Raw genomic sequence first — 27,903 nt, forward strand, 5'->3', positions numbered from 1 at the left:
GACTCGGGGCTCTGATGGCATTTGGGGCACCCCAAGGTCGCTAGGAGAGGGACGCACACTGCGGTGGAGGAGCGGGTTGGTGGCAGAAGGGGGGGGGGGGGGGGCACGCTGGGTGCCGTCCCGCAGAGGGACCCAAAGCTGCCCCAAAATTCCCAGGGAGGGGTGTGTGTAGAATACTAAAACCTGGCAAGTGTTTAGTTTTTATAGCTATTGGTAAAGAATAGGTATCTATGGCTAAACTCATTTGGAAAGAAGCCCTCTCTCGATCCACTCATTTGTACCCAGGAATGTAGGAAACTCCGACTGGGGATGGGCAGTAGTTCTGAAAATCATGCCCTAGCGTTTTTCTCTAGGAACGAACCAAGCAAGTGCCCTGAAACCAGCGGAGCAGCTGCAGGGGCTGAAGGGAACTGAAAGGGCTCCCCGGCACCTTTTGCCTCCGTTCTCTGCCATTCCCCAAAAGGCGTCGCATTGCTCAAAGGAGGTGCCGAGGGACAAACCTTTGTGCCGAGAAGCAGCAGCCAAACAGGTGTGCCGGTGCGCCTTTGTAGTGGGGACTTTTCTCCTTTCCCTTTTGAATTTCTTCTTGCTAGTCACTCCCCAGTGCTCCCAGGGAAAAAAAAATAAATAAAAAAATTGAGGGTATTGCGGCCAAAATAAATTCAAAATGAGTGAAGCAACTCCTCTTCCATTATTTTCCATGATTGAACTGGGGGGGGATCTCCCTTCCCTTGAGGTTTTAAGGGTATTGATTGATGAAAATCCTGCTTTTTCCAGGGTGTTAGGGATGTCACAGGGGAGATAGGGAATCCCTGTGTTCTCTTTTGAATGGAACGGGAAAAATATTGTCGTATGATGGATTTGACTTCAGGGTAGCCCCCACCTTTTCATCGTCCTGAGGTTGAAATGGAGGGGGCTGCTCGTTGTCCCTCCTTTTAAAGGGTTTGGATTGAGGTAAAAACCCCCCTTTGCCATAATTTGAGGAAGGCCCTTTCTTTTCTGCTCTTCTAGGGGACGCGATTGAAGGGAAGCCCACATTTCTTTTCCCTTCTTGGAGGGAGGTGAGCGCCGCAGCGTGGCGTCAGTGTCGGGGCTTCAGAGGAAGGGAGCTGCAGCCGTGGCAGCGCTGGCAGGGCGGGGATCGGGCTGTGCCGCTGCATTCGGGGCGCTTCTTCTGCCCCCGGCCCGGCAGCGAAGGGTGCGGCGCGGAGCCCTGCCGGCAGTGCCGGGGCTGGCCGGGGCGGAAGGGGAGCTGGGCGCGGCTGGGCTGCCGCGGGCCCGCCGGAGCCGCGCCGGTGCGAGCCGTGCGGAGCCGAGCGGAGCTTTGGCCGGGCCGGCGGGCGGGGGAGGCGGCGCGGGCGGGGCCGGTGCCGGCCGGTGCCGCCGCTCCGTCCGCTCCGGGCGCGGGGCTCGGGCGCCGCCGGGGCCCCCCGGGCCCGGTGCCGGCCCCGCCGGGCCGGGGGCAGCGGGCGGGGGTCTGCCGGCGCGGCGCCGCCTCTGCCTGCCGGAGGAGCCGCTTTCCTGCCGGAGCCGCGCTGCGCCCGGGGCCGGGAGCGCGGCTCCGCATCTTCCAGCCTCCCTCGCTGCGGTGCTTCCGAGGCGCTTCTGAGGAGCTCCTGGGATCGGTTGCTTTTGTTCGGAGTCGCTGTAGGAGAAGGGCCCTGGGGACTTCTTGGTTTTTATGGTTCTTGCTTCGGGTGCTCGTGACAAGGGTTTTTTTTTTTTGGGGTTGACTGTTGTTGTTGGATTTCTTTTTGATCGGTTCGTATGTTTTTATGGGATGGGTTTTTAAAGGTTTCCAATGGTTTTCATGGGTCGTAGCATGAAGTTAGAGGGTAGGTTTTTAATTCGGTTGTGGAGCCTTTATTAGCGCGAGTGCGTAGTGTTTGTTTTGGTGGGCTTGAGGGAGTGTCCTGGAGTTAATCGGTGAGGTTTTTTTAATATTGAAGATTGCATTCTTGTTTATTATATTATAGGGGTTTCATTCATTTGGCTTATTTGATTGCCGTGTATGTTTTATTGTCGGAGAGAATTTGGGAGATATTGTTTGTGGTTGCACTTCTCTTTTGGCGACATGTTTTTTTTCTAGGTGGTATTTGTGTTTTGATGGTTTGAGGCAATTTTTGTTTCTTGAGTTAGGAATACTTATTTTGTTGTTGTTAATTTAATTTTTTTTTTTTTTTAGTTCGATGTATTTGGTTGTTGTTTTTTTATTAGTTTTATTTTTGGGAACATGGGCATTTCCATGGTAGAACTCTTAAGGTATTTATTTTATTTGGGTGGTGATTTTTTTGTTTCTTACTAGTTCCGATTTTTTTTATATTTGTAATTATTTGGTGGGGTTTTTTAGTTAATTTTCTAGAGCAATGGGTTCGCTTTATGAGTCAGTGTAGTGGTAGAGTTTTGGGTATTATTTTTTTTAGAAACGTTGGGGGTCTATTGTATGGTTTAGAGTACGGTAAGTTAGTTGGCTTTTTTTTTTCTTTTTAATGTTTTTTTGTAATTTGCTGTGTGGGATTCTATCGGTCTTTTTTAAAATGTTTGTTTCGTTTTTGTGACGTGATAAGAGCTGCTAGTGAAAGGAGTGTAGTGAGGGTATTTTTGTTGGTAGTTGGTTGGCTGGTGGAGCCTTTCTGAATTGTTTGGACGGTATTGGTGGGAATTTGATGCTGTTTGTTTTGGCATTTTATTTTTAGGAATTAGATTATAACTGCAGTTTTTAAACTATAACTCTAATGAAACAAAACAAATGCATAAACATGAAAATGGGAATATAAACTTCAATTTTAAATATAAACGGAAAACATATAAATTAAACATGCAACATAAATAATGCTATCCATTACTATTAGGTATTATATTGTTTGATATAGAGTATTTTATATGTTTATATACATATAAATATTGTTTATATACATAAATATCCGTATAGAAATGTTTAATTAATATACGTGGATATATGAATATTACAAAACAATAGGAATCAATACAGTACATAATGCACATTTTACTGCATGTGTCTTATTATAACACATTACATGTCATAAATATTATATATCGAAATATAGTACCTCAATATGTTGTGATAGAATAGATAAGTACTTGAAAAAAATAAAAATAGAAATATAGAAATATTAAAAATCCCCTTTACTTTAAACTATATTTAATTTTCTATTTGGTAGTAGTAGGGGTTTTATTATAAAAATAGAAAAATTAGAAATAAAATAAAATTAGAAATCTTTGTATAGGAATATATCCTAAATACGTTAAGATCTATATGAAAACTCAAAGGTAAGTAAATATAAGTATTAACAGTATGTACGAAATAGAACTTAAAAAACAATTTATCTATCTCGCTACCTTATAATATATATAATATATATTTAGAAATACATCAATATAAAGTAGAAGTTCAAATGTGGCTATAATGATGAAAAAAAAAATAAATATTCAAGTATCGTTTAAAGAAAGGGCTTTTTTTTGTTTTTATTTGGTTAGAGGCAGGGTTTTAATGGAAAAAAATATGAATATACATTTTAGTTTGATATCACTCTAAATATGGAAATATATAATCAATGTATACAGGTGTATATATAAAAATATAAAATAGAAATAAAAATGAATATTAGGAAGAGATAGACTATAAATAACACCATACATCAATCTACATTAAAAATATAAATTTGAATATAAATGCGAAAAATAGAGATGCATTTAAACGGAGTTTAAACAAAGGGTTTTTTAAAAACGTTTTTACTTGGATCGAGGCAGGGGTTTATTTTAAGCAATATAAAACTTTTAGAAATAGAAATCTAACTATAGAAATATGTAAGCAATGTATTAAGCAATGTATAAAAATATAAAATGTAATAAAATAGAATAGGAATACATGTAAGAAATTATAAAAATACAATTATACATCAATATCCATTACAAACCCGAATGTGAATATAAATATGAAAAATATAAAAATAAAATCGATTGAAATGCAGTTTAAGAGGAAAGGCTTTTTCTTTCGGTTCCTATCGGGTCAGAGGCAGGGTTTTTTTTTGTTGGCGTTCTTGTCCACGCGGGATGTTTCGGGGAATTCGCTGCCGAGGCTTTTCCGGCGGGGACGGCGCAGTGCTGCCTCCTTGTGGGCATAGAGCGGTACTGCAGCCCGCCGCCCGCGGCCGCCATCTTGGGAGTGGCTTGGCGCGGACTCGCTTGACCTTCTCGAGAGGGCGCGAAAACGAGGACATTGAAATTCGAGGACCCGTGTCTGTTTTTTACACTGCCTGAATTGTCCGCACGGCCGGCGCCCCCCGTCGGGATTTTTCGCGGCGGTTCCGGTGCCGTGAACATGGGCTGTGGGGTCAGCAGCACTGCGAGAGTGCGGTTTTTGGCGGGAGCCGACAGGCATCAGCAAAAACACCTCTCTCCCTCAAGGTCCCCACGGGCCGCCATCGTGTCGCGGACTCTCTTGACAAGTGCTGCCGCCTTGTGGACACAGGGCGGTACTGCAGCCCCCCAACCAGCGCCCGGCAAAACCACCGAGACGGGGCGGGAAGGGGCCAGAGCGGCCCCAAAACCACCGAGACGGGCGGAAAGGGCGAGGGGCGGCAGCGAGCGGGGCGGTGTCTGTGAGTAGAGGGGAGGGCTGAAGGCGGCTCAGCGGCGGCGCCGGGAAGGATGGCGGCGGCGAGGGCGGATTTCTGTCCCTCGCCGGCCGCCGTCCCCCACGTGACGCGAGCCCGGCGCCGTCGTTATGGCGGCGGTCGGTGGGACCGGGTCCGGGCGGGCCTTGGAGGCGCTGATGGAGGTGGGATTCGTGGCCCGGCGCGCGTGAGGGCGGCGGCACCGGTGGGATACTGGTGGAGGGCTGGGGACAGCGGGGGAGGGCGGGCGGGAGCAGCCGGAGGGGACCCGGCAACGGCACCGGGACCGGGAATGGGATTATTGGGGGGGGGGGAATCACACGGACAGGCCTCGGAGCCCTCGGGACCCCCAAAGAAACATCCCGGGACCCCTCAGAACCCTCCCGGGACCCCCCCAAAAATAAGCGGGAGCCCCCCGGTCCCGCAGGGCGAAGGCGCTGGCGCTGACCGGGAACCGGGGAGTGGAACCGCCTATGGACTGGTGAGGGGGGGACCCCAAAAACACTCCCGGGACCCCCAAAAATACGCAGCGGGATCCCCCAAAAACAGCTCCGGGACCACGAAAAACAGCCTTGGGAACCCAAAAATTCCCTTCAGGAGCCCCAAAAATCCCCTTGGGACCCCCAGAATTCCCTTCGGAACCTCAAACCCCCCCCCCGGTGCCCCCAAAATTCCCCTCAGGACCCCAACCCCCCCCCCCCCCCCCGGGATGCCCAAAATTCCCTTTGGGACCCCAAAACACCCCCTGGGACCTCCAAATTTCCCTTTAGGACCCCTGAAATTCCTTCTGGGACCCCAAAAACCCCTGAGACCCCCAAAAATTCTCCCCAGGACTCCAAAACTCCCCCCTGGGACGCCCAAAATTCCCTTTGGGACCCCAAATACCCCCTGACACCCCAAAATTCCTCCTGGGATGCCCTAAAAACCTTCCAGAACCCCCCAGGACCCCATCCCAATTTTTGGCCCCCCCCCCGATTCAGGGTTCCCCCCGATTTTTGGGTCCCCAGGCTGGTGGCTCATGACGACGACCCCGACTCGGACCCCGAACTCTCCCCGGGTTTGGGGGTGCCGCCCTTGGGCCTGGGGGGGCCCCGGCAGGCGCCGGTCCCCAAGGACGAGACCCAGAAGTGAATTTTGGGGGTCAGGGGGGGATTTTGGGGTTTGGGGAGGAAATTTTGTGGTATGGGGAGCTCAGGGATATTTTGGGGTTCAGAGTGGTTAATTTGGGGTTTCAGGGTGTTTTTGGGCAGGGTTTTCGGGTATTCTTGAGAGGGCTTTGGGATATTTTTTGGTGGGTTTTAGGGTATTTTTGGGTGGATTTTTTTGGGTATTCTTGGGAGTGTTTTGGGCTGGTTTTGGGGCATTTTATGGTGGTTTTTTTGGGTATTTTTGGGTGGTTTTTTTGGGGGTATTTTTAGGATGATTTTGGCGTATTTTTGGGTGGGTTTTGGCTGAAGGCAGCTCAGCGGCGGTGCCGGAGAAGGATGGCGGTGGCGAGGGGGGCCCAGCGGGGCCCTGCCTTTGCCAGCCCCTCTTGCCACCCTCCTTGGAATGGTTTGGGCCATTATGGGGTTATTGAGGTAGGAATAATTATTTTGTTGTTGTTAATTTAATGTGGTTTTTGTTTGTTGTTGTCGTTTGATGTATTTGGTTTGTAGAGCAGGAACTGTAGACAGAATCCTGCAGAAGTAATATAGAACTTGTCCTCCCAAAACCCACCCGGCTTCCAACCACTTTCAGCACGTGGTCTTCCTTAGCAGCACATGGTTCCCCCACACTTGGGAGCTGGTGCACTCTACTTTTCTTTCCACCTTTGCTGACAGATCCTGCTGAGGCTGAGGACAAAGCCCTACCCCTACACGGACAAGGCAGCAGACCTGGTTCGGGAAGCCAGCATGCTCCAGGTTGCTACAGGACTCTGATCAAACATCAGCATCCCCATCTCTCACATTGATGGTATGTGGTAACCCCTTAAGAACAGAATTCCACCTTTTCTAACCCTAAGCAGCAAACTGGGGATGGATAACTCTAGAAATCCTGTCATTTAAGAACCTCCAGGATTCAGCCTTCCATGTGTCCTTGGTATCAGAGGCTGGAATTGCAGAGTTGCCACTTTACCCCCATATGTAATTTTTGATGTGGTTGTGCCACTTTAACAGTATTTGAAATCTCTCTTCGTGCTCTTGCAGCAGCATTTTCGAACCACAATGGAAATCTAGTCCTTCTGCCTGGAGCTGTTCACAGAATCATGGAATCCCAGAAGGGTTTGGATGGGAAGGCACCTTTTTTTAAAGCTCATCCCATTCCACCCCCTGCCATGGGCAGGGGCACCTTCCACCGTCCCAGGGTGCTCCAAGCCCTGTCCAGCCTGGCCTTGGACACTTCCAGGGATCCGGGGGCAGCCACAGCTTCTCTGGGCAACCTGTGCTGGACAGCAGCTTTGAAAGGCAGACTGAAGTACAGCTGTGATTTTTGTGCTGCCCTTAACATTGTATTATCTGGCAAATGTGCCTTTGGTTTTTTTTTGTGGTTTTTTTTTTTTTTGGTGGTTTTTTTTTTGTGTTTTTTTTTTTTTTTTTTTTTTTTTTTTTTTTTTGGAACTAGAAAGATACCTTGTGTTCCTGGAATGTTGCATTCTACCTCTGTTGTTTTCCCAGTTAGTCTGGATCCTCTGCTTACATTTTTTCCTTCACTTATTAGATGTCGTGGATATGCTGGCTGTTCTGATGGAAGGCAGTGATGGCTTAGATGAAGGAATTGGGTCTCTTTAAATGAAGACATGATTATCCAAACATTTCCCTGCAGTGCTGTTGTCCCTGCTGCATGAGCAGCCAGGAATATGCTGTTGCTTCAGTCTGAAAATGGAACAGGTACAGGGGTTTTTTTTGTGTTTTATGTGTAATTTCTAGCAGTGGAGTGAAAGTGGCATCATTTCTACCCTCTTGTAATAATTTTTTACCATTTATCATTTTTTACCTTGAGGCATTTTATTATCTTCCCTGCAAGCAGAAGGAGGTGCAGATTCACGGTGCTTTGTGCTCAAGAGGGGCATTGAATCTCTGTAGGTGCTTCTGCCCTTTTTCCCTGACCCTGGAGAGAAGGGACACTGTCCCTGCATGGACAGTCTTGGCCTGGAAATAGCTGGCCTCAGTAACACAGCGTTTTAAGGGCAGAGCGTGGCGATCAGGAGAGGAAGGTGGTTCCCGTGCCTGTGGGCAGCTCTTCCCGAGATCAGGGAGAGGGGACTGCATTGCTAAGTAGGAAGTGGATGCATTTCCCAAGGAAAACTTTAGAAATTAAGCTCCAAAGGCATATATTGCGAGGTTCTACCACTTCCTTGAGGACAGCGTTAAAACCACAGGGGCATCAGCAGGGCTTGGTGCAGGATTAGCCAACCCCAGAGCACCTCACAAAGCCCTCTGTGTGTATGTGGCAGTCGAGTAGCACCTGGGGGGTACTGAAAGTCCCAGTTCTGACAGAAAATTCTGTTTAATTTGTACACGTTGGCTGGGTGTGTCCCCCCAGTACAGCTCAGTTCTTCTCTGAGGCGGTGCCTGGCAGGGTCTCTCCCTGTTAAGGGCCGGGTGTGTTTTTGGCACAACACAGTGAAAGTGGATTATTTGCTTCAGCAAGAGCTGATGATGTCTGGAGGGTTTTTCAGGTACCTCAGCGGCCAGGAGCATGTGTCTAGGTCACTAGGAACACTTTTTGATCTCGTTCAGTTCTTTTCTGCATGAGGCTCTGTGGGCTGCTGGCAAGGCCCAAAGTAAGGAAGGTTGCCCCAGTGTCTGTGCTCATGTTAATAGTTCAATTTATTTGGCTTTTCTAGGAGCAGACGTCGTGGAGGACCTTGGTGCTGTTTTCACTGACCTCCTGCGCCCTCCGAGAGAACCCCTTGCTCCCTGCTTGACGTTCCAGCTCTGTGACAAAGATCCCGAGTCCCTGAAAGCTGCTAAGTATCCTCAGCTCTACCAGTTTAACCGATACTATAGACTCTGGATGCCCAAGCAGTCCCAGGAACCTGTGGTATGGAATCCCTGAAGTCACTGAATTCTTGAGCCAGTATTCCTGTAAAATCCTCGCAGTCGACAGAGGCTACATTTCCATCAGAAACAGCGTTTTTATTGAGGAGGTAATTCTGCATCTCTTGTTGATCGTGCTGGGGACACACGTTTGCTCCAGGGCTTTTCTCTGATGGCACAAGAGGTCTCTGTGGTGTTTGGGAGGCGATACCAGGGCTCAGGGCTCATACAGAGACTCCTCACCGGGCACAGCAGAGCCTGGTGTGCGCTGTGGCCTCTGTTTACAGCGCCCGGAGTTCCCCCGGGTGGGTGGAGGATCACAGGCCCCTGGGCTGGGTTTGGTGAGTTTTTCTCAGCTCAGCAGTGTGAACACTCCAGATGCCCCTGGGGACACTGCTGGGCAGCTCTGTTCTAGCAGGACTGCACGCCTGTGCTCCCAGAGCTTCAGTTCAGAGCTCATCTCAAACCAAAGGTGGCTAAAGAGATTTTTGTTTCATACTCATCGCTGTTTTTCTCTTATGCTTTTTGTTTCGCTTTAAACAGTTTGAAAACCACAAGGAGGTAAGCCAAGAGCCTCCTGTGGCACCGGATTCTGTATTTGCCACTTTGCTGAAGGGAGCCTGGGAGAGAGGAAGCAGTACCTTCCTGGAAGATGGTGTTCAGACAAAGTGGAGAGACTTGGCTTCCCGGCTCCCCCCACCTGAGCAGCTTTTGTTGGGAGTAAAGCACGTGCTGCTGTACCCGAAATCCACAGTGGAGAACTTCAGCAGATAATACTGTAGTTATGCTTGTTTTACTTTGTGGCACAAGTTACAAATGACTTGGCTGCTAAAACTTAGGTTCCAGTTCTTTTTCCTCGACTCAGCTCCAAGGGTACGCAGCACCGTACAAAACTGCACCTAATTTGTAAACAAACGTCATTTGTTCTGATTATTGAAGCCGGGCTTTATTCGGTTGAATCCCGAGTGTGTGCTGCCCCAGGTCCTTTGTACAAATAGCATACGGGGGGTGGGGGAACCAGAACTGCACATTCCTTGTGATATGTATGGGATTTTGGGGGGGTTAAATAAAAAGGAGATGCAAAATGAGGGAATTGCTTTTAGATGTAACTATTCTTGTCCTAAAGGAGCAAGTGTGTGTGTGTTGAAAGAGCCGCAAGCCTTTTAGGGGCTGCAATTTGTGCGCAGTGGAATGAGGTGCCCTGAGGAAATGTGTGAGCCGGAGGGAGCCGAGGCCGGGCGGAGGGAGCCGAGGTGTGGGAATGGGCGAATGGAGGCGGGTACGGGCGGGAATAGCCGAGCGTGGCCGAAAGCAGCCGAAAGGGCCCGAGGAGGCGAGCGGAGCCGAGCTTTGCCGAGTCCAGCCGAGGCGAGCCGAGCTTTGCCGAAGAGGCGAATGGAGGCGAATGCGGCCGGAAATAACCGAGCGTGGTCGAAAGTAGCCGAAGCTGGCCGAGGAGCCGAGTCCAGCCGAACGGAGCCGAGCTCTGCCGAGCGCAGCATCCCGGGCAGGGCTGAGCCGGGGCGGAGCCGGGGCGCCGGGAGGATCCCCTCCTGTCCCTCTCTCTACCGCTCCATCCTCCTGCCCGTGTTCAGTTACCTCTCTTTCCCCCGTTTCCGTATACCCTCCAAACCCGGCTCCTTCCTATCCTGTCCCTGCCCCGCTACTCCGTTCCATTCCCCCTCTCTCCCTCCTCTGTGCCCCGTCCCTCTTCCCTCCCCTGCCGGCCTTTAAATCCGAATTATAAATCCGAATGTGAATATAAATATGAAAAATACAAAAATAAAATACATTGAAATGCAGTTTAAAAGAAAAGGTTTTTTCTTTTGGTTCTTGTTGGGTTAGAGGCAGGGTTTTTTTTTTTTGTTGGCGTTCTTTTCCGCGCGAGATGTTTCGGGGCATTTGCTACCGAGGACGTTCCGCAGGGGACGGCGCCCGTTCTTTTTTGCCGCCTGCCCCGCCCGCGGCCCCGAGGCGAACGGCGGCCCCCGGCGGTGGCGTGCGGCAGTGCTGCCGCCTTGTGGACAGAAAGGGGTACTGCAGCACCCCAGCCAGCGCCCTGCAAAACCCGCCGAGACGGGGCGGGAGGGGCGAGGGGAGGGAGCGAGCGGCGAGCGGGGCGGTGTCTGTGAGTGAGGGGAGGGCTGGAGGCGACTCCGCGGCGCCGGGGATGGCGGCGGCGCGAGCGGCTTCCTGTCCCTCTCCGGCCGACGTCCGTTACAAAACGCTTTGTGTCTTTCTGTCCCTCTCCAGACGCCGTCCGTACCATAACTATTTTGATACTTTCTGCCCCTGTACGGCCGCCGTCCGTACCATAACGAATTTGATACTTTTTGTCTCTGTACGGCCGCCTCCCGTACGAGAACGCAGTTTAGGCTTTTTGTTCCTATACGGCCGCCGTCCGTACCACAACGCATTTGATACTTTCTGTCCCTGTACGGCCGCCGTCCGTACCATAACGCATTTGATACTTTCTGTCCCTGTACGGCCGCCGTCCGTACCAGAACGCAGTTTAGGCTTTTGGTTCCTATACGGCCGCCGTCCGTACCACAACGCATTTGATACTTTCTGTCCCTGTACGGCCGCCGTCCGTACCAGAACGCATTTTAGGATTTTTGTCCCTGTACGGCCGCCGTCCGTACGAGAACGCAGTTTAGACTTTTTGTCCATATACGGCCACCGTCCGCACCACAACGCATTTGATACTTTCTGTCCCTGTACGGCCGCCGTCCGTACGAGAACGAATTTGAGACTTTCTGTCCCTCCACGGCCGCCGTCCGTACGAGAACGCAGTTTAGACTTTTTGTCCATATACAGCCGCCGTCCGTACCACAACGCATTTGATATTTTCTGTCCCTATACGGCCGCCGTCCGTACCATAACGAATTTGACAATTTTTGTCCCTGTACGGCCGCCTTCGGTACGAGAACGCAGTTTAGACTTTTTGTTCCTATACGGCCGCCGTCCGTACCACAACGCATTTGATACTTTCTGTCCCTATACGGCCGCCGTCCGTACCATAACGCATTTGATACTTTCTGTCCGTCTACGGCCGCCGTCCGTACGAGAACGCATTTTAGGATTTTTGGCCCTATGCGGCCGCCGTCCGTACGAGAACTCATTTAACACTTTCTGTCCCTGTACGGCCGCCGTCCGTACCATAACGCATTTGAGGATTTTTGTCCATATTCGGCCGCCGTCCGTACCACAACGCAATTTAGTATTTTGGCCATATACGGCCGCCGTCCCTACCACAACGCATTTGATACTTTCTGTCCCTGTACGGCCGCCGTCCGTACCACAACGCATTTTAGGATTTCTCTCCCTCTCTAGACGCCGTCCGTTCGAGAACGCAGTTGAGGCTTTTTATCCCTCGGAGGCCGCCGTCCGTACCGTAACGCTTTCTGCATTTCTGTCTCGCGCCGGCCGTCGTCCTCCACGCGTCGCGAGCCCGGCGCCGCCGTGATGGCGGAGGGCGGTGGGACCGGGCCCGGGCTCGCCCTGGAGGCGCTGGCACCGTTGGGACACCGGGGGAGGGCCGGGGACAACGGGGGAGGGCGGGCGGGAGCATCCGGAGTGGACCCGGTAACGGCACCGGGACCGGGAATGGGATTATTGGAGGGGGGGGGCGGGGATAGACACGGAAAGGCCCCGGAGACCCCGGGACTCCCGGGACGCCTCAGGACTGTGAGAAACTGCATTGACTTGTTTGTTCATCAAAAGTATGAAATTAGGATAAAAGGGGGGGAAGTCGGGACGTGGAATTTGCAGGCTTGGCTGGTAACCACAAACAAAGATTGTGAAAGATTTTGCAGGACTGGCTGGAACTGATAACCGCAGTGGAAACCCATTGTTGCTGAAAACTGATAAACCGAAGTGGAAGAAGACACACCACCCCACTTGTGAAATCCATTGTTTTTGGGACTGATAACCACGGTGGAACGAGACTCACCACCCCCACTCATGCAAGATAAAAAGGGACTGAAGAGAAGGAAAGGTTGTCAGCTTTTGGCGGAGCCAGGCTCCCAGCTGAACCCAGCGCTGTTTTGCTTGCTATCGCTTGCTGTAATTAATAAAATTATTAATTGATCTTAAAAGGCTGAATCAAATTATTCGCCTCAACTTATAACAGGACCCTCCCGGGAACCCCGCAAAAATAACCAGGAGCCCCCCGGTCCCGCAGGGCGAAGGCGCTGGCGCTGACCGGGAACCGGGGAGTGGAAGCGTCCATGGACTGGTGAGAGGGGGACCCCAAAACCACCCCCGGGACCCCCAAAACAACCCAGCGGAATCCCCCAAAAACAGCCCCGGTACCACCAAAGAAACCCAGCGGGATCCCCGAAAAACAGCCCTGGGAATCCAAAAATTCCCTTCAGGAGCCCCAAAAATCCCCCTGGGACCCCCAAAATTCCATATAGAACCACAGAACCCCCCCGGGATCCCCAGAAACCTCCTGAGACCCCCAAAATTCCCTTCAGGACACCAAAACCCCCAAAAGACCCCCAAAATTCTATTTGGGACCCCCAAAATTTCTCCCAAAAATCTGAGGTCCCCAAAATTCTCCCCAGGATTCAGAAACCTCCCCTGGGATACCCAAAATTCCCTTTGGGACCCCAAAAACTACCCTGGGACCCCAAAATTCTCATCAGGGTCCCCAAAATTCCTCCTGGGACCCCCAGAAGCCCCCTGAAACCCCCAGAATTCTTTTCAGGACCTCAAAACCTACCCCAGGACCCCCAAAATTCTACTCGGGACCCCCAAAATTCCTCCCAAAAACCCCCTGAGACCCCCAAAATTGTCTCCAGGAGTCCAAAACCCCACCTAGGATGCCCAAAATTCCCATTGGGACCCCAAAACACCCCCCAGGACCTCCAAATTTCTCTTTAGGACCCATTAAATTCCTCCTGGGACGCCCAAAAGCCCCCTGAAACCCCCAGAATTCTATTCAGGAACACAAAACCCCACCCAGGACCCCCAAAATTTTACTCGGCACCCCCAAAATTCCTCCCAAAAAACCCCTGAGACCCCCAAAATTCTCCCAAGTACTCCAAAACCCCCCTGGGATGCCCAAAATTCCCTTTGGGACTCCAAAAACCACCCTGGGACCCCCAAAATTCTCATCAGGGTCCCCAAAATTGCTCCTGGGACCCCCAAAAGCCCCCTGAGATCCCCAGAATTCTTTTCAGGACCCCAAAACCCCCCCCAGAACTCCCAAAATTCTATTTGGGACCCCCAGAATTTCTCCCGAAACTACCTGAGACCCCCAAAATTCTCCCCAGGACTCCAAAACCCCCCCTGGGACACCCAAAATTCCCTTTGGGACCCCAAAAACCACCCTGGGAACCCTAAAATTCCCATCAGGGTCCCGAAAATTCCTCCTGGGACCCTCAAAACCCCCTGAGACCCCCAGAATTCTTTTCAGGACCTCAAAACCTATCCCAGGACCCCCAAAATTTTACTCGGGACCCCCAAAATTCCTCCCAAAAACCCCCTGAGACCCCCAAAATTGTCTCCAGGAGTCCAAAACCCCACCTAGGATGCCCAAAATTCCCTTTCGGACCCCAAAACACCCCCCTGGACCTGCAAATTTCCCTTTAGGACCCCTGAAATTCCTCCTGGGACCCCCAAAAGCCACCTGAGACCCCCAGAATTGTTTTCAGGAACCCAAAACCCCATCCAGGACCCCCAAAATTTTACTCGGGACCCCCAAAATTCCTCCCAAAACCCCTTTGAGACCCCCAAAATTCTCCCCAGGACTCCAAAACCCCTCCTGGGACGCCCAAAATTCCCTTTTGGACCCTAAAAACCCCCCTGGGAGGCCCAGAATTCCCATCAGGGTCCCCAAAATTCCTCCTAGGACCCCCAAAAGGCCTCCTGAGAGCCCCAGAATTATTTTCAGGACCCCAAAATCCCCGCAGGACCTTCAAAATTCTATTCGGGACCCCCAAAATTCCTCCCAAAAAACCCCTGAGATCCCCAAAATTCTCCCCGGGACTCCAAAACCCCCCCTGGGATGCCCAAAATTCCTTTTGGGACCCCAAAAATCCCCTTGAGACCCCCAAAATTCCCATTAGGGTCCCCAAAATTCCTCCTGGGACCCCCCAAAAACTTTGTGAGACCTCAAAATTCCCTTCAGGACCCCAAACCCACCCCCAGGACCCTCAAAATTCTGGTCGGGACCCACAAAATTCCTCCCAAAACCCCCCTGAGACCATCAAAATTCCCTTTGGGACCCCAAAACCCCTCCCGGAACGCCCAAACTTCCATTTGGGAACCCAAAAACCCCCGCTGGGACCCCCAAAATTCCTATCAGGGTCCCTGAAATTCCTCCTGGGACCCCCCAAAACCCCCTGAGACCCCCAAAATTCTACTTCAGGACCCAAACCCTCCCCAGGACCCACAAAATTCTCTTTGGGACCCCAAAATTCCTCCCAAAAACCTCTTGAGATACCCAAAATTCTCCCCAGGACTCCAAAACCCCCCCTGGGACGCCCAAAATTCCTTTCAGGACCCCCAAAACCCCACTGGGGTTAGGGGTTAGGGTGTGACTTAAAATGACATTTATCACACTACTTAGAAAAATTGACAGTATGACTTTCTAACATTACACATACAATATTTATTATAACATTTGCAAAAAACCAATCACAGAATAAGCATTTTTCACAGTGGGGAAAATGGGAAAAATACGGGGGAAAGGGGAAGAAAAAGTGGGAACAAAGCGAGGGAAAATGTATGAAAAAGAGAGGAAAAATATGGGGGGGGAAATGAGGAAAAATGTGGGAAAAGGGAAAAATGTGGGGGGAAAAGCGGTGAAAAGTGGGAGAAAACCCAAGGAAACATCTTTTCCTCCTCCGAGTAATTTCTTCCCCATTATGGAGCTTTTTTCCTATTTTCCCCCCGTTTTTCCTCTTTTCCGGCTCTTATTCCCCTTTTTTCCCCTCCTTTTCCCCACTCTAAATCCTATTTCCCCCTCCACCTTTTCCACATCCCCCTTTCCCTCCCCAAATCCCAGCAGCCGCACCCCAGACCTTTAATTTAAAATTAAACTTTATAAATCCGTGATCGCCCCCCCCTCCCCGCGCTCCCAGCCCCACTTCCCCCCTTTCCCGGCCTTCACCGCCCAAATTCCCACCCCGCTGCCTTCCCCATCCCCATTCCCCCTCCCAAACCCCATTTCTCCCCTCACAATGCTCGTTTTTCCCAGGAAATTCCCTCTTTTCTCTGGAAATTCCCGCTTTTCCCGCGCCCCCCCCATCGCCTCACATGGCGGCCGCTTCTCCTCCGACCCAGCAAAAGAGCGCTACGGGGCTTCCCGGCAGCTTATATACCGGGACGCCTCCGTTTACGTAACGCATGCGCAGTTTCACTGTACGGCACCGAACACGCTTCCACCCTCCGTGCGTGTGTGGCGCATGCGCCGTGGCGATGTTACGGCGCAGCCGCCATGTTGGTTACGGGAATCCGCCTCAAAGGCCGCCGGGGTTGGTTTTAAGGGGCTAAAAATGCGCGCGGAGGTGACAAAGAGGGGACAAAAAGGGGGAAATGAGGGGACAAAAAGAGACACGCAGGCCTGGAGGGACACGCGGAGGGGAAATGGCCACTTACGCGTGGACGAAGAAGGGGAGAGCACTCATTGGACGAGGGCGAGGCACACTGACAAATCACAGCTCGCAGTGCGCGTGACGTCAGGGGTTTCTAGGCAGATTTACGGGGGACCACCTTTTCGGCTATTTAGGGGACCCCAAAAGTCCCAAGTCCCCCCAAGTCCCCTCCGCACCCCAAATCCCCCAAAATTCGTCCCAAAAATCCCACTAAAAAAAAATCCTCCCAAAAATCCACCCCAAAGTCCCTAAAAAATGCCCTAAAAATCAACCAAAAATCGCCCCAAACCTCCCCAAATCCCATAAAAATAAAATTACTTCCCAAGAATTTTCCGAATCTCCCAAAGAATCCATCCCAAATTCCTGAAATCTCAATTAAAAATCCCCCAAAATTAAAAAAAATTCTCAGGACAGACTAAAAACACCCCCAAAATCCCAAATAATCCCTAAAATCCCCTAAACCTGCCCGAATGTTAAAAAAAAAAAAAAAAAAAAAAATCTGAAAAATCCCCTCCCCAGAAATCCCCAAATTTTCCCAAAAATTCGCAAAAAAACCCCAAACAAACAAAAAAACAAAATTACCAAAGAACCCACAATATTATTTATATAGTTTATAGAAACGGCTTTTTTATTGTTTTTATTTGGTTAGACGGAGGACTTTAGTGGAAAAAGTATGAATATACATTTTATTTTGATATCATTCTAAATACGGAAATATAAATTCAGTGTATACATATATATATAAAAATATAAAATAGAAATAAAAATAGTATTAGGCAGAGATAGACTATGAATAACACCATACATCAATCTACATTTAAAATGTAAATTTGACTATAAATGCGAAAAATAGAAATAAATTTAAACGGAGTTTAAATAAAGATTTTTTTATTTAAAAGGCGGCAGCGAGCGGCGAGCGGGGCGGTGTCTGTGAGTGAGGGGAGGGCTGGAGGCGGCTCCGCGGCGGCGCCGGCGAAGGATGCCGGCGCCGACGGCGGCTTTCTGTCCCGCGCCGGCCGTCGTCCATGCCACGACGCGTTGCGAATTTCTGTCCCGCGCCGGCCGCCGTCCGTACCACAATGGTTAATCTCTCTCGTTTCTGGCGAATTTCTGGTTCATCTCTATGGTTGTACAGAACTTCCGGCTCATCTCTATGGTTTCTGGAAAACGTCCGGTTCGTCTCTATGTATTATGGAACTTCCGGCTCATCTCTATGGTTTCTGGAGGACTACCGATTCGTCTCTATGGTACTGTGGAACTTCCGGCTCTTCTCTATGGTTTTTGGAGGACTTCCGGTTCGTCTCTATGGTATTATGGAACTTCCGGCTCATCTCTATGGTTTTTGGAGGACTTCCGTTTCGTCTCTATGGTTTTATAGAACTTTCGGCTCGTCTCTATGCTCCTGGAGGACCTCCCATTCATCTCTATGGACCGTCTCTGTGGTCGCTCCTGCGCGTGCGCGGCCGCCATGAGGGATCGGATGCGGGAAATGTGCCAGGCGAGAGCCCCGAAAAATGGGGAAAAAAAGGGAAAAAACGGGAAAAACAGGCCAAAAAGCGGGAAAAGGTGCCCGGAAACGGGATGGGAGAACGCGGAAATGGCGGGAAAGTGGCCAAAAATGGGAAAAGAGACCAAAAATTGGGGAAGGGCGAAAATGGGTTCGGGGAGCTCGGAAATGGGGGGGAAGTGACCAAAGTCGGCGAAAGAGCCGAAAAGTGGGAAAAAGATCTGAAAATGTGGGAAAATCGCACAAAGAAACGGTTTAGGAGCCCAAAAATGCGGGAAAGGGAAAAAATGGGGAAAAGGCAAAAAAAAAAAAAATGGGAATAGAGCCAAAAAATTCGGATCGGTGTGTGGAGAGTTTTGTGGATGAGTGGCTTCGGGACAGAGGCCATGACTACGTGCAGTTAGTGAAGCAGTAGCTGAAAACTGCAGAGTGCAGCAATAGCGGATGTAGCAACAATATCACACGTCCTTGGGTGAGCTGGTTCCCAGCAGCAGAAGGTCAGCAAAGAGATAAGTGTAAGGGAAAACAAAGCAAGCGTAAAAAGCCCCTAAGGCGGGCTTGACCTGTTCTAGAGACACCAATGAGGAGCCTAAGTTTTGCAATATGCATGATCTTCATTATAACGGGTATAACTGTACATGCGTGCTTAGAATAAACTGAAACTTATTAACATTATAAAATAGGCTTGTCTCCCGTCATTTTTCCACAGAAATGGTGATCTCGATGTGATGGGCGCCACGTTGGAGTGAGGAAAAAGAGTTCAGGTCCTGAATTGAAATAGAGTGCACCGTGCCCCAGGTGACTGCAGAGGCAAGCCTGGCCGATACGTGCTGCCGACGACCTCGGAGGGCTGCAACAGCGCTGACAATATAGGTATGGAGAGGCAAGCAGCATATGATTTATTTACTGCATTCTTGCAGAAAAGGCAGATTAAAAACATTGATTTACATAAAGATCTGCCAAGGTTATTAACATATAGGTATGCTAAGGGGTTCTTTATAAATCCTCATACAGTACATAAGTTGTCTAAGTAGCGTAAGTTTAAAGATAAACTATAGTAAGACATTTTGGATGATGATAAGACAGCCAAAAAGCTAAAAAAGTTGTAAAAGGTAGTTCACAATGAGTTATTACAACATCAGGCAGAAAAAAAAGCTGCTGCACAAGCAACTTCTACACTAGAGAAGAATGAAAGTTATAGCAGAAAAAATTAATTACCTAGTATTTCCATGCCACCTGCTGTGTCTACAGTGGAGTTACCTCCATTGCGACCCGTGCCTGAGGACATGGAAACAGAGTCGCGTTGTGAGCCCACGGCTCCTCCAGCCCCCCCAAACAGAGATCACTGGTTTGTCACAGTTTGTCTGTCAGTAAATCAACCCCTAAGGCAAAGTCTGACCTAACAAAGGCTCTGGCCAGAGAGCAAAAAGAAGTTTAGGCAATTCTAACAAAAGAAAAACTAAACAAAGAAAATAAGCAAACTTTAGAACTAGCAGCAGAACTAGCTTATCCTATAATTTTTCAGCAGCAAGCGAGCAAAAGGTTAACAGCTCAAATTACACCGTTAGATTAAAAATTGTTGTCACAGTTGCAAGCTACAGTGAGTCAATTTAGAGTAACTAATAAACCAACTAAGCAAATATTAAATTATATTTAGAGTACTAATATATTGCTACCAAAAAATTATAAAAGTCTTGCTAAACTTATTTTGTCACCGCATCAGAAACTTTTATTTAGTGCACACTAGCAAGCAGAAGCTAATAAAGCTGTAGCTATGCAAAAGCAGCCTAAAGATCCTCTTCACAAAGTAACTATAGATAAATTGATAAGCTTAAGACCATATTTTCTCACTAAGGCACAAGCTATGCTAAAACCTAAAAAATGTCAAAAGGCAATGCAACTAACTCAACGAACTATAGATCAAGTAAAAGACCCAAGAAGTTTACCAGCATATATAAAAATTAAGCAAAAAAAACCAAACCAACTTTTAAAGCATTTATTAATAAAGCAACAACAGCAATAAAAAAAACTAGAGTGCCTAAGTTTATACGTAAATCATTATTAAAGCATTATGCTTTACAAAAATGTAATACTTCTACAAGAAGTATATTAAATACATTAAAAACTAATTAAACTATAAAAAATACACTAAGAAAGATAACTAGTTACCAACAAAGCAACAAACATTTTTAGTTAAAACTATTAAAGTACTAAAGGAAAAGTTACAAAAGCAAGCAAAAGCATCACAAACACAAGTGTTAACTGCTCTTACACGCCTCCAAACATCAGTAACAACCCAAGAAAGTCCTCACGGCAGCCGTATAAAATGTTTCCATTCTGGTGGAGTTTTTTGTTTGTTTTGTTTGTTTTGTGTTTTTTTGGGGAATTAAAAAGATACCTTGTGTTCCTGGAATGTTGCATTCTACCTCTATTGTTTTCCCAGTTAGTCTGGATCCTCTGCTTACATTTTTTCCTTCACTTATTAGATGTCGTGGATATGCTGGCTGTTCTGATGGAAGGCAGTGATGGCTTAGATGAAGAAATCGGGTTCTTTTTAAATGAAGATGTGATTATCCAAACATTTCCTTTCAGTGCTGTTGTCCCTGCTGCATTAGGAGCCAGGAATATACTGTTGCTTCAGTCTGAAAATGGAACAGGTACAGGTTTTTTTTATGTTTTATGTGTAATTTCTAGCAGTGGAGTGAAAGTGGCATCATTTCTACCCTCTTGCAATAATTTTTTACCATTTATCATTTTTTACCTTGAGGCACTTTATTATCTTCCCTGCAAGCAGAAGGAGGTGCAGATTCACGGTGTTTTGTGCTCAAGAGGGGCATTGAAGCTCTGTAGGTACTTCTGCCCTTTTTCCCTGACCCTAAAGAGAAGGGACACTGTGCCTGCATGGACAGTCTTGGTCTGGAAGTAGTTGGCTTCAGTAACACAGTGTTTTAAGGGCAGAGTGTGGCGATCAGGAGAGGAAGGTGGTTCCCGTGCCTGTAGGCAGCTCTTCCCGAGATCAGGGAGAGGGGACTGCATTCTTAAGTAGGAAATGGATGCGTTTCCCAAAGAAAACTTCAGAAATTAAGCTCCAGGGGCAAATACTGTGAGGTTCTACCACCTCCTTGAGGACAGCGTTAAAATCACAGGGGCATCAGCAGGGCTTGGAGCAGGACTGGCCAACCCCAGAGCACCTCACGAAGCCCTCTGTGTATATGTGGCAGTCGAGTAGCACCTGGGGGGTGCTGAAAGTCCCAGTTCTGACAGAAAATTCTGTTTAATTTGTACACGTTGGCTGGGTGTGCCCCCCCAGTACAGCCGGGGTCTTCTCTGAGGTGGTGCCTGGCAGGGTCTCTCCCTGTTAAGGGCCGGGCGTGTTTTTGGCACAACACAGTGAAGGTGGATTATTTGCTTCAGCAAGAGCTGATGATGTCTGGAGGGTTTTTCAGGTACCTCAGCGGCCAGGAGCATGTGTCTAGGTCACTAGGAACACTTTTTGATCTCGTTCAGTTCTTTTCTGCATGAGGCTCTGTGGGCTGCTGGCAAGGCCCAAAGTAAGGAAGGTTGCCCCAGTGTCCGTGCTCATGTCAATAGTTTAATTTATTTGGCTTTTCTAGGAGCAGACGTTGTGGAGGACCTTGGTGCTGTTTTCACTGGCCTCCTGCACTCTCCGAGAGAACCCCTTGCTCCCTGCGTGACGTTCCAGCTCTGTGACAAAGATACCGAGTCCCTGAAAGCTGCTAAGTATCCTCAGCTCTACCAGTTTAACCGATACTATAGACTCTGGATGCCCAAGCAGTCCCAGGAACCTGTGGTATGGAATCCCTGAAGTCACTGAATTCTTGAGCCAGTATTCCTGTAAAATCCTCGTAGTCGACAGAGGTTACATTTCCATCAGAAACAGCGTTTTTATTGAGGAGGTAATTCTGCATCTCTTGTTGATCGTGCTGGGGACACACGTTTGCTCCAGGGCTTTTCTCTGATGGCACAAGAGGTCTCTGTGGTGTTTGGGAGGCGATGCCAGGGCTCAGGGCTCATACAGAGACTCCTCACCGGGCACAGCAGAGCCTGGTGTGCGCTGTGGCCTCTGTTTACAGCACCTGGAGTTCCCCCAGGTGGGTGGAGGATCACAGGCCCCTGGGCTGGGTTTGGTGAGTTTTTCTCAGCTCAGCAGTGTGAACACTCCAGATGCCCCTGGGGACACTGCTGGGCAGCTCTGTTCTAGCAGGACTGCACGCCTGTGCTCCCAGAGCTTCAGTTCAGAGCTCATCTCAAACCAAAGGTGGCTAAAGAGATTTTTGTTTCATACTCATCGCTGTTTTTCTCTTATGCTTTTTGTTTCGCTTTAAACAGTTTGAAAACCACAAGGAGGTAAGCCAAGAGCCTCCTGTGGCACCGGATTCTGTATTTGCCACTTTGCTGAAGGGAGCCTGGGAGAGAGGAAGCAGTACCTTCCTGGAAGATGGTGTTCAGACAAAGTGGAGAGACTTGGCTTCCCGGCTCCCCCCACCTGAGCAGCTTTTGTTGGGAGTAAAGCACGTGCTGCTGTACCCGAAATCCACAGTGGAGAACTTCAGCAGATAATACTGTAGTTATGCTTGTTTTACTTTGTGGCACAAGTTACAAATGACTTGGCTGCTAAAACTTAGGTTCCAGTGCTGTAGCTCTTTTTCCTCAACTCGGCTCCGAGGGTACGCAGCACTGTACAAAACTGCACCTAATTTGTAAAGAAATGTCAGTTCTGATTATTGAAGCCGGGCTTTATTCGGTTGAATCCCGAGTGTGTGCTGCCCCAGGTCCTTTGTACAAATAGCATACGGGGGGTGGGGGAACCAGAACTGCACATTCCTTGTGGTATGTATGGGGTTTTGAGGGGCGTTAAATAAAAAGGAGATGCAAAATGAGGGAATTGCTTTTAGATGTAACTATTCTTGTCCTAAAGGAGCAAGTGTGTGTGTGTTGAAAGAGCCGCAAGCCTTTTAGGGGCTGCAATTTGTGCGCAGTGGAATGAGGTGCCCTGAGGAAATGTGTGAGCCGGAGGGAGCCGAGGCCGGGCGGAGAGAGCCGAGGTGTGGGAATGGGCGAATGGAGGCGGGTACGGGCGGGAATAGCCGAGCGTGGCCGAAAGCAGCCGAAAGGGCCCGAGGAGGCGAGCGGAGCCGAGCTTTGCCGAGTCCAGCCGAGGCGAGCCGAGCTTTGCCGAAGAGGCGAATGGAGGCGAATGCGGCCGGAAATAACCGAGCGTGGCCGAAAGTAGCCGAAGCTGGCCGAGGAGCCGAGTCCAGCCGAACGGAGCCGAGCTCTGCCGAGCGCAGCATCCCGGGCAGGGCGGGGCTGAGCCGGAGCGGAGCCGGGGCGCCGGGAGGATCCCCTCCTGTCCCTCTCTCTACCGCTCCATCCTCCTGCCCGTGTTCAGTTACCTCTCTTTCCCCCGTTTCCGTGTCCCCCCCAAACCCGGCTCCTTCCTATCCTGTCTCTGCCCCGCTACTCCGTTCCATTCCCCCTCTCTCCCTCCTCTGCGCCCCGTCCCTCTTCCCTCCCCTGCCGGCCTTTAAATCCGAATTATAAATCCGAATGTGAATATAAATATGAAAAATACAAAAATAAAATACATTGAAATGCAGTTTAAAAGAAAAGGTTTTTTCTTTTGGTTCTTGTTGGGTTAGAGGCAGGGTTTTTTTTTTTTGTTGGCGTTCTTTTCCGCGCGAGATGTTTCGGGGCATTTGCTACCGAGGACGTTCCGCAGGGGACGGCGCCCGTGCTTTTTTGCCGCCTGCCCCGCCCGCGGCCCCGAGGCGAGCGGCGGCCCCCGGCGGTGGCGTGCGGCAGTGCTGCCGCCTTGTGGACAGAAAGGGGTACTGCAGCCCCCCAGCCAGCGCCCTGCAAAACCCGCCGAGACGGGGCGGGAGGGGCGAGGGGAGGGAGCGAGCGGCGAGCGGGGCGGTGTCTGTGAGTGAGGGGAGGGCTGGAGGCGACTCCGCGGCGCCGGGGATGGCGGCGGCGCGAGCGGCTTCCTGTCCCTCTCCGGCCGACGTCCGTTACAAAACGCTTTGTGTCTTACTGTCCTTCTCCAGACGCCGTCCGTACCATAACTATTTTGATACTTTCTGCCCCTGTACGGCCGCCGTCCGTACCATAACGAATTTGATACTTTTTGTCCCTGTACGGCCGCCTCCCGTACGAGAACGCAGTTTAGGCTTTTTGTTCCTATACGGCCGCCGTCCGTACCACAACGCATTTGATACTTTCTGTCCCTGTACGGCCGCCGTCCGTACCATAACGGATTTGATAATTTCTGTCCCTATACGGCCGCCGTCCGTACCATAACGCATTTGATACTTTCTGTCCCTGTACGGCCGCCGTCCGTACCAGAACGCATTTGATACTTTCTGTCCCTCTACAGCCGCCGTCCGTACGAGAACGCAGTTTAGCATTTTTGTCCCTATACGGCCGCCGTCCGTACGAGAACGCAGTTTAGACTTTTTGTCCAGATACGGCCGCCGTCCGTACCACAACGCAGTTGATATTTTCTGTCCCTGTACGGCCGCCGTCCGTACCATAACGAAATTGATACTTTCTGTCCCTGTACGGCCGCCGTCCGTACGAGAACGCAGTTTAGGATTTTGGCCATATACGGCCGCCGTCCGTACCACAACGCATTCGATACTTTCTGTCCCTGTACGGCCGCCGTCCGTACCACAACGCATTTTAGGATATCTCTCCCTCTCTAGACGCCGTCCGTCCGAGAACGCAGTTGAGGCTTTTTATCCCTCGGAGGCCGCCGTCCGTACCGTAACGCTTTCTGCATTTCTGTCTCGCGCCGGCCGTCGTCCTCCACGCGTCGCGAGCCCGGCGCCGCCGTGATGGCGGAGGGCGGTGGGACCGGGCCCGGGCTCGCCCTGGAGGCGCTGGCACCGTTGGGACACCGGGGGAGGGCCGGGGACAACGGGGGAGGGCGGGCGGGAGCATCCGGAGTGGACCCGGTAACGGCACCGGGACCGGGAATGGGATTATTGGAGGGGGGGGGCGGGGATAGACACGGAAAGGCCCCGGAGACCCCGGGACTCCCGGGACGCCTCAGGACTGTGAGAAACTGCATTGACTTGTTTGTTCATCAAAAGTATGAAATTAGGATAAAAGGGGGGGAAGTCGGGACGTGGAATTTGCAGGCTTGGCTGGTAACCACAAACAAAGATTGTGAAAGATTTTGCAGGACTGGCTGGAACTGATAACCGCAGTGGAAACCCATTGTTGCTGAAAACTGATAAACCGAAGTGGAAGAAGACACACCACCCCACTTGTGAAATCCATTGTTTTTGGGACTGATAACCACGGTGGAACGAGACTCACCACCCCCACTCATGCAAGATAAAAAGGGACTGAAGAGAAGGAAAGGTTGTCAGCTTTTGGCGGAGCCAGGCTCCCAGCTGAACCCAGCGCTGTTTTGCTTGCTATCGCTTGCTGTAATTAATAAAATTATTAATTGATCTTAAAAGGCTGAATCAAATTATTCGCCTCAACTTATAACAGGACCCTCCCGGGAACCCCGCAAAAATAACCAGGAGCCCCCCGGTCCCGCAGGGCGAAGGCGCTGGCGCTGACCGGGAACCAGGGAGTGGAAGCGTCCATGGACTGGTGAGAGGGGGACCCCAAAACCACCCCCGGGACCCCCAAAACAACCCAGCGGAATCCCCCAAAAACAGCCCCGGTACCACCAAAGAAACCCAGCGGGATCCCCGAAAAACAGCCCTGGGAATCCAAAAATTCCCTTCAGGAGCCCCAAAAATCCCCCTGGGACCCCCAAAATTCCATATAGAACCACAGAACCCCCCCGGGATCCCCAGAAACCTCCTGAGACCCCCAAAATTCCCTTCAGGACACCAAAACCCCCAAAAGACCCCCAAAATTCTATTTGGGACCCCCAAAATTTCTCCCAAAAATCTGAGGTCCCCAAAATTCTCCCCAGGATTCAGAAACCTCCCCTGGGATACCCAAAATTCCCTTTGGGACCCCAAACCCACCCTGAGACCCGCAAAATTCCCATCAGGGTCCCCAGAATTCCTCCTGGGACCCCCAAAAACTTTGTGAGACCCCCAGAATTCTCTTCAGGAACCCAAAATCCCCACCCAGGACCCCCAAAATTCTACTCGGGACCCCCAAAATTCCTCCTAAAAACCCCCTTAGACTCCCAATATTCTCCCCAGGACTCTAAAACCCCCCCTGGGATGCCCAAAATTCCCTTTCGGACCCCAAAACACCCCCCAGGACCTGCAAATTTCCCTTTAGGACCCCTGAAATTCCTCCTGGGACCCCCAAAAGCCACCTGAGACTCCCAGAATTGTTTTCAGGAACCCAAAACCCCATCCAGGACCCCCAAAATTTTACTCGGGACCCCCAAAATTCCTCCCAAAACCCCTTTGAGACCCCCAAAATTCTCCCCAGGACTCCAAAACCCCTCCTGGGACGCCCAAAATTCCCTTTTGGACCCTAAAAACCCCCCTGGGAGGCCCAGAATTCCCATCAGGGTCCCCAAAATTCCTCCTAGGACCCCCAAAAGGCCTCCTGAGAGCCCCAGAATTATTTTCAGGACCCCAAAATCCCCGCAGGACCTTCAAAATTCTATTCGGGACCCCCAAAATTCCTCCCAAAAAACCCCTGAGATCCCCAAAATTCTCCCCAGGACTCCAAAACCCCCCCTGGGATGCCCAAAATTCCTTTTGGGACCCCAAAAATCCCCTTGGGACCCCCAAAATTCCCATTAGGGTCCCCAAAATTCCTCCTGGGACCCCGAAAAGCCTCCTGAGACCCCCAGAATGCTCTTCAGGACCCCAAAAACCCCCCAGGACCCCCAAAATTTTACTCAGGACGCCAAAAATTCCTCCTAAAAACCCCCTGAGACCCACAAAATTCCCATCAGGGTCACCAAAATTCTTCCTGGGACCCCCAAAAACTTTGTGAGGCCCCCAGAATTCTCTTCAGGAACTCAAAATCCCCACCCAGGACCCCCAAAATTCTACTCGGGACCCCCAAAATTCCTCCTAAAAACCCTCTGAGACTCCCAAAATTCTCCCCAGGACTCTAAAACCCCCTCTGGGATGCCCAAAATTCCCTTTCGGACCCCAAAACACACCCCAGGACCTGCAAATTTCCCTTTAGGACCCCTGAAATTCCTCCTGGGACCCCCAAAAGCCACCTGAGACCCCCAGAATTGTTTTCAGGAACCCAAAACCCCATCCAGGACCCCCAAAATTTTACTCGGGACCCCCAAAATTCCTCCCAAAACCCCTTTGAGACCCCCAAAATTCTCCCCAGGACTCCAAAACCCCTCCTGGGACGCCCAAAATTCCCTTTTGGACCCTAAAAACCCCCCTGGGAGGCCCAGAATTCCCATCAGGGTTCCCAAAATTCCTCCTAGGACCCCCAAAAGGCCTCCTGAGACCCCCAGAATTATTTTCAGGACCCCAAAATCCCCGCAGGACCTTCAAAATTCTATTCGGGACCCCCAAAATTCCTCCCAAAAAACCCCTGAGATCCCCAAAATTCTCCCCAGGACTCCAAAACCACCCCGGGGATGCCCAAATTTCCTTTTGGGACCCCAAAAATCCCCTTGAGACCCCCAAAATTCCCATTAGGGTCCCCAAAATTCCTCCTGGGACCCCGAAAAGCCTCCTGAGACCCCCAGAATTCTCTTCAGGACCCCAAAAACCCCCCAGGACCCCCAAAATTCTACTCGGGACCCCAAAAATTCCTCCTAAAAACCCCCTGAGACCCACAAAATTCCCATCAGGGTCCCCAAAATTCTTCCTGGGACCCCCAAAAGCCCCCGGAGACCCCCAGAATTCTCTTCAGGAACCCAAAACCCCCCCCAGGACCCCCAAAATTCTACTCGGGATCCCCTAAATTCCTCCCAAAAACCCCCTGAGACCCCCAAAATTCTCCCCAGTACTCTAGAACCCCCTCTGGGACGCCCAAAATTACCTTCAGGACCCCAAAACATCACACAGGAACTCCAAATATCCCTTTAGTACCCCTGAAATTCCTCCTGGGACCCCAAAAACTTCCTGAGAGCCCCCCAAAAACCTCTCCAGGACATCAAAATCTCCCCTGGGACCCCCAAAATTCCCATCAGGGTCCCC

The 27,903-nt window shown here is 50.3% G+C and overlaps 1 protein-coding gene and 2 long non-coding RNA genes across 9 annotated transcripts; all 3 read left to right on the forward strand.

The window, feature by feature from the left end:
* The first annotated feature begins 4,473 nt into the window (after positions 1 to 4,473).
* LOC144247126 (uncharacterized) lies at positions 4,474 to 10,461 on the forward strand. 6 transcript variants are annotated; one of them, XR_014958374.1, is made up of 5 exons: positions 4,474 to 4,622; positions 6,461 to 6,593; positions 7,338 to 7,507; positions 8,467 to 8,769; positions 9,203 to 10,461. It is a non-coding gene; the product is annotated as an uncharacterized LOC144247126 (long non-coding RNA). The 6 variants fall into 6 exon arrangements; XR_013340823.2 differs by lacking the exon at positions 4,474 to 4,622 and adding an exon at positions 4,730 to 4,842; XR_013340822.2 differs by lacking the exon at positions 4,474 to 4,622 and adding an exon at positions 4,730 to 4,801.
* An 86-nt stretch (positions 10,462 to 10,547) lies between these two features.
* On the forward strand, positions 10,548 to 12,756 carry LOC144248661 (uncharacterized). Its single transcript, XM_085591675.1, has 4 exons — positions 10,548 to 10,693; positions 10,913 to 10,968; positions 11,164 to 12,048; positions 12,466 to 12,756. Exons 1-4 carry the CDS (start codon positions 10,548 to 10,550, stop codon positions 12,585 to 12,587), a joined length of 1,209 nt encoding a protein of 402 aa, XP_085447801.1. The 3' UTR covers positions 12,588 to 12,756.
* A 3,359-nt stretch (positions 12,757 to 16,115) lies between these two features.
* On the forward strand, positions 16,116 to 22,671 carry LOC144248735 (uncharacterized). Of its 2 annotated transcripts, none has more exons than XR_013342041.2 (5): positions 16,116 to 17,829; positions 18,480 to 18,643; positions 20,257 to 20,427; positions 21,385 to 21,687; positions 22,121 to 22,671. It is a non-coding gene; the product is annotated as an uncharacterized LOC144248735 (long non-coding RNA). The 2 variants fall into 2 exon arrangements; XR_014958373.1 differs by having other exon boundaries at positions 16,116 to 17,761.
* The last annotated feature ends 5,232 nt before the right edge of the window (positions 22,672 to 27,903 follow it).

The sequence above is a fragment of the Lonchura striata genome, chromosome 13, assembly GCF_050655825.1.
Source record: "Lonchura striata isolate lonStrDom1 chromosome 13, ASM5065582v1, whole genome shotgun sequence".
NCBI lineage: Eukaryota > Metazoa > Chordata > Aves > Passeriformes > Estrildidae > Lonchura > Lonchura striata.

Bases quoted from the DNA above. Each gene is read 5' to 3' on its own strand.
- LOC144248661 (XM_085591675.1), top strand. From the start codon at position 10,548: ATGTTTCGGGGCATTTGCTACCGAGGACGTTCCGCAGGGGACGGCGCC. The intron at 10,694-10,912 runs GTACTGCAGCAC...GTCCCTCTCCAG, and splicing joins CGCCTTGTGGACAGAAAGGG to ACGCCGTCCGTACCATAACT. The intron at 12,049-12,465 runs GTACCGTAACGC...AGATTGTGAAAG, and splicing joins TCCCTCGGAGGCCGCCGTCC to ATTTTGCAGGACTGGCTGGA.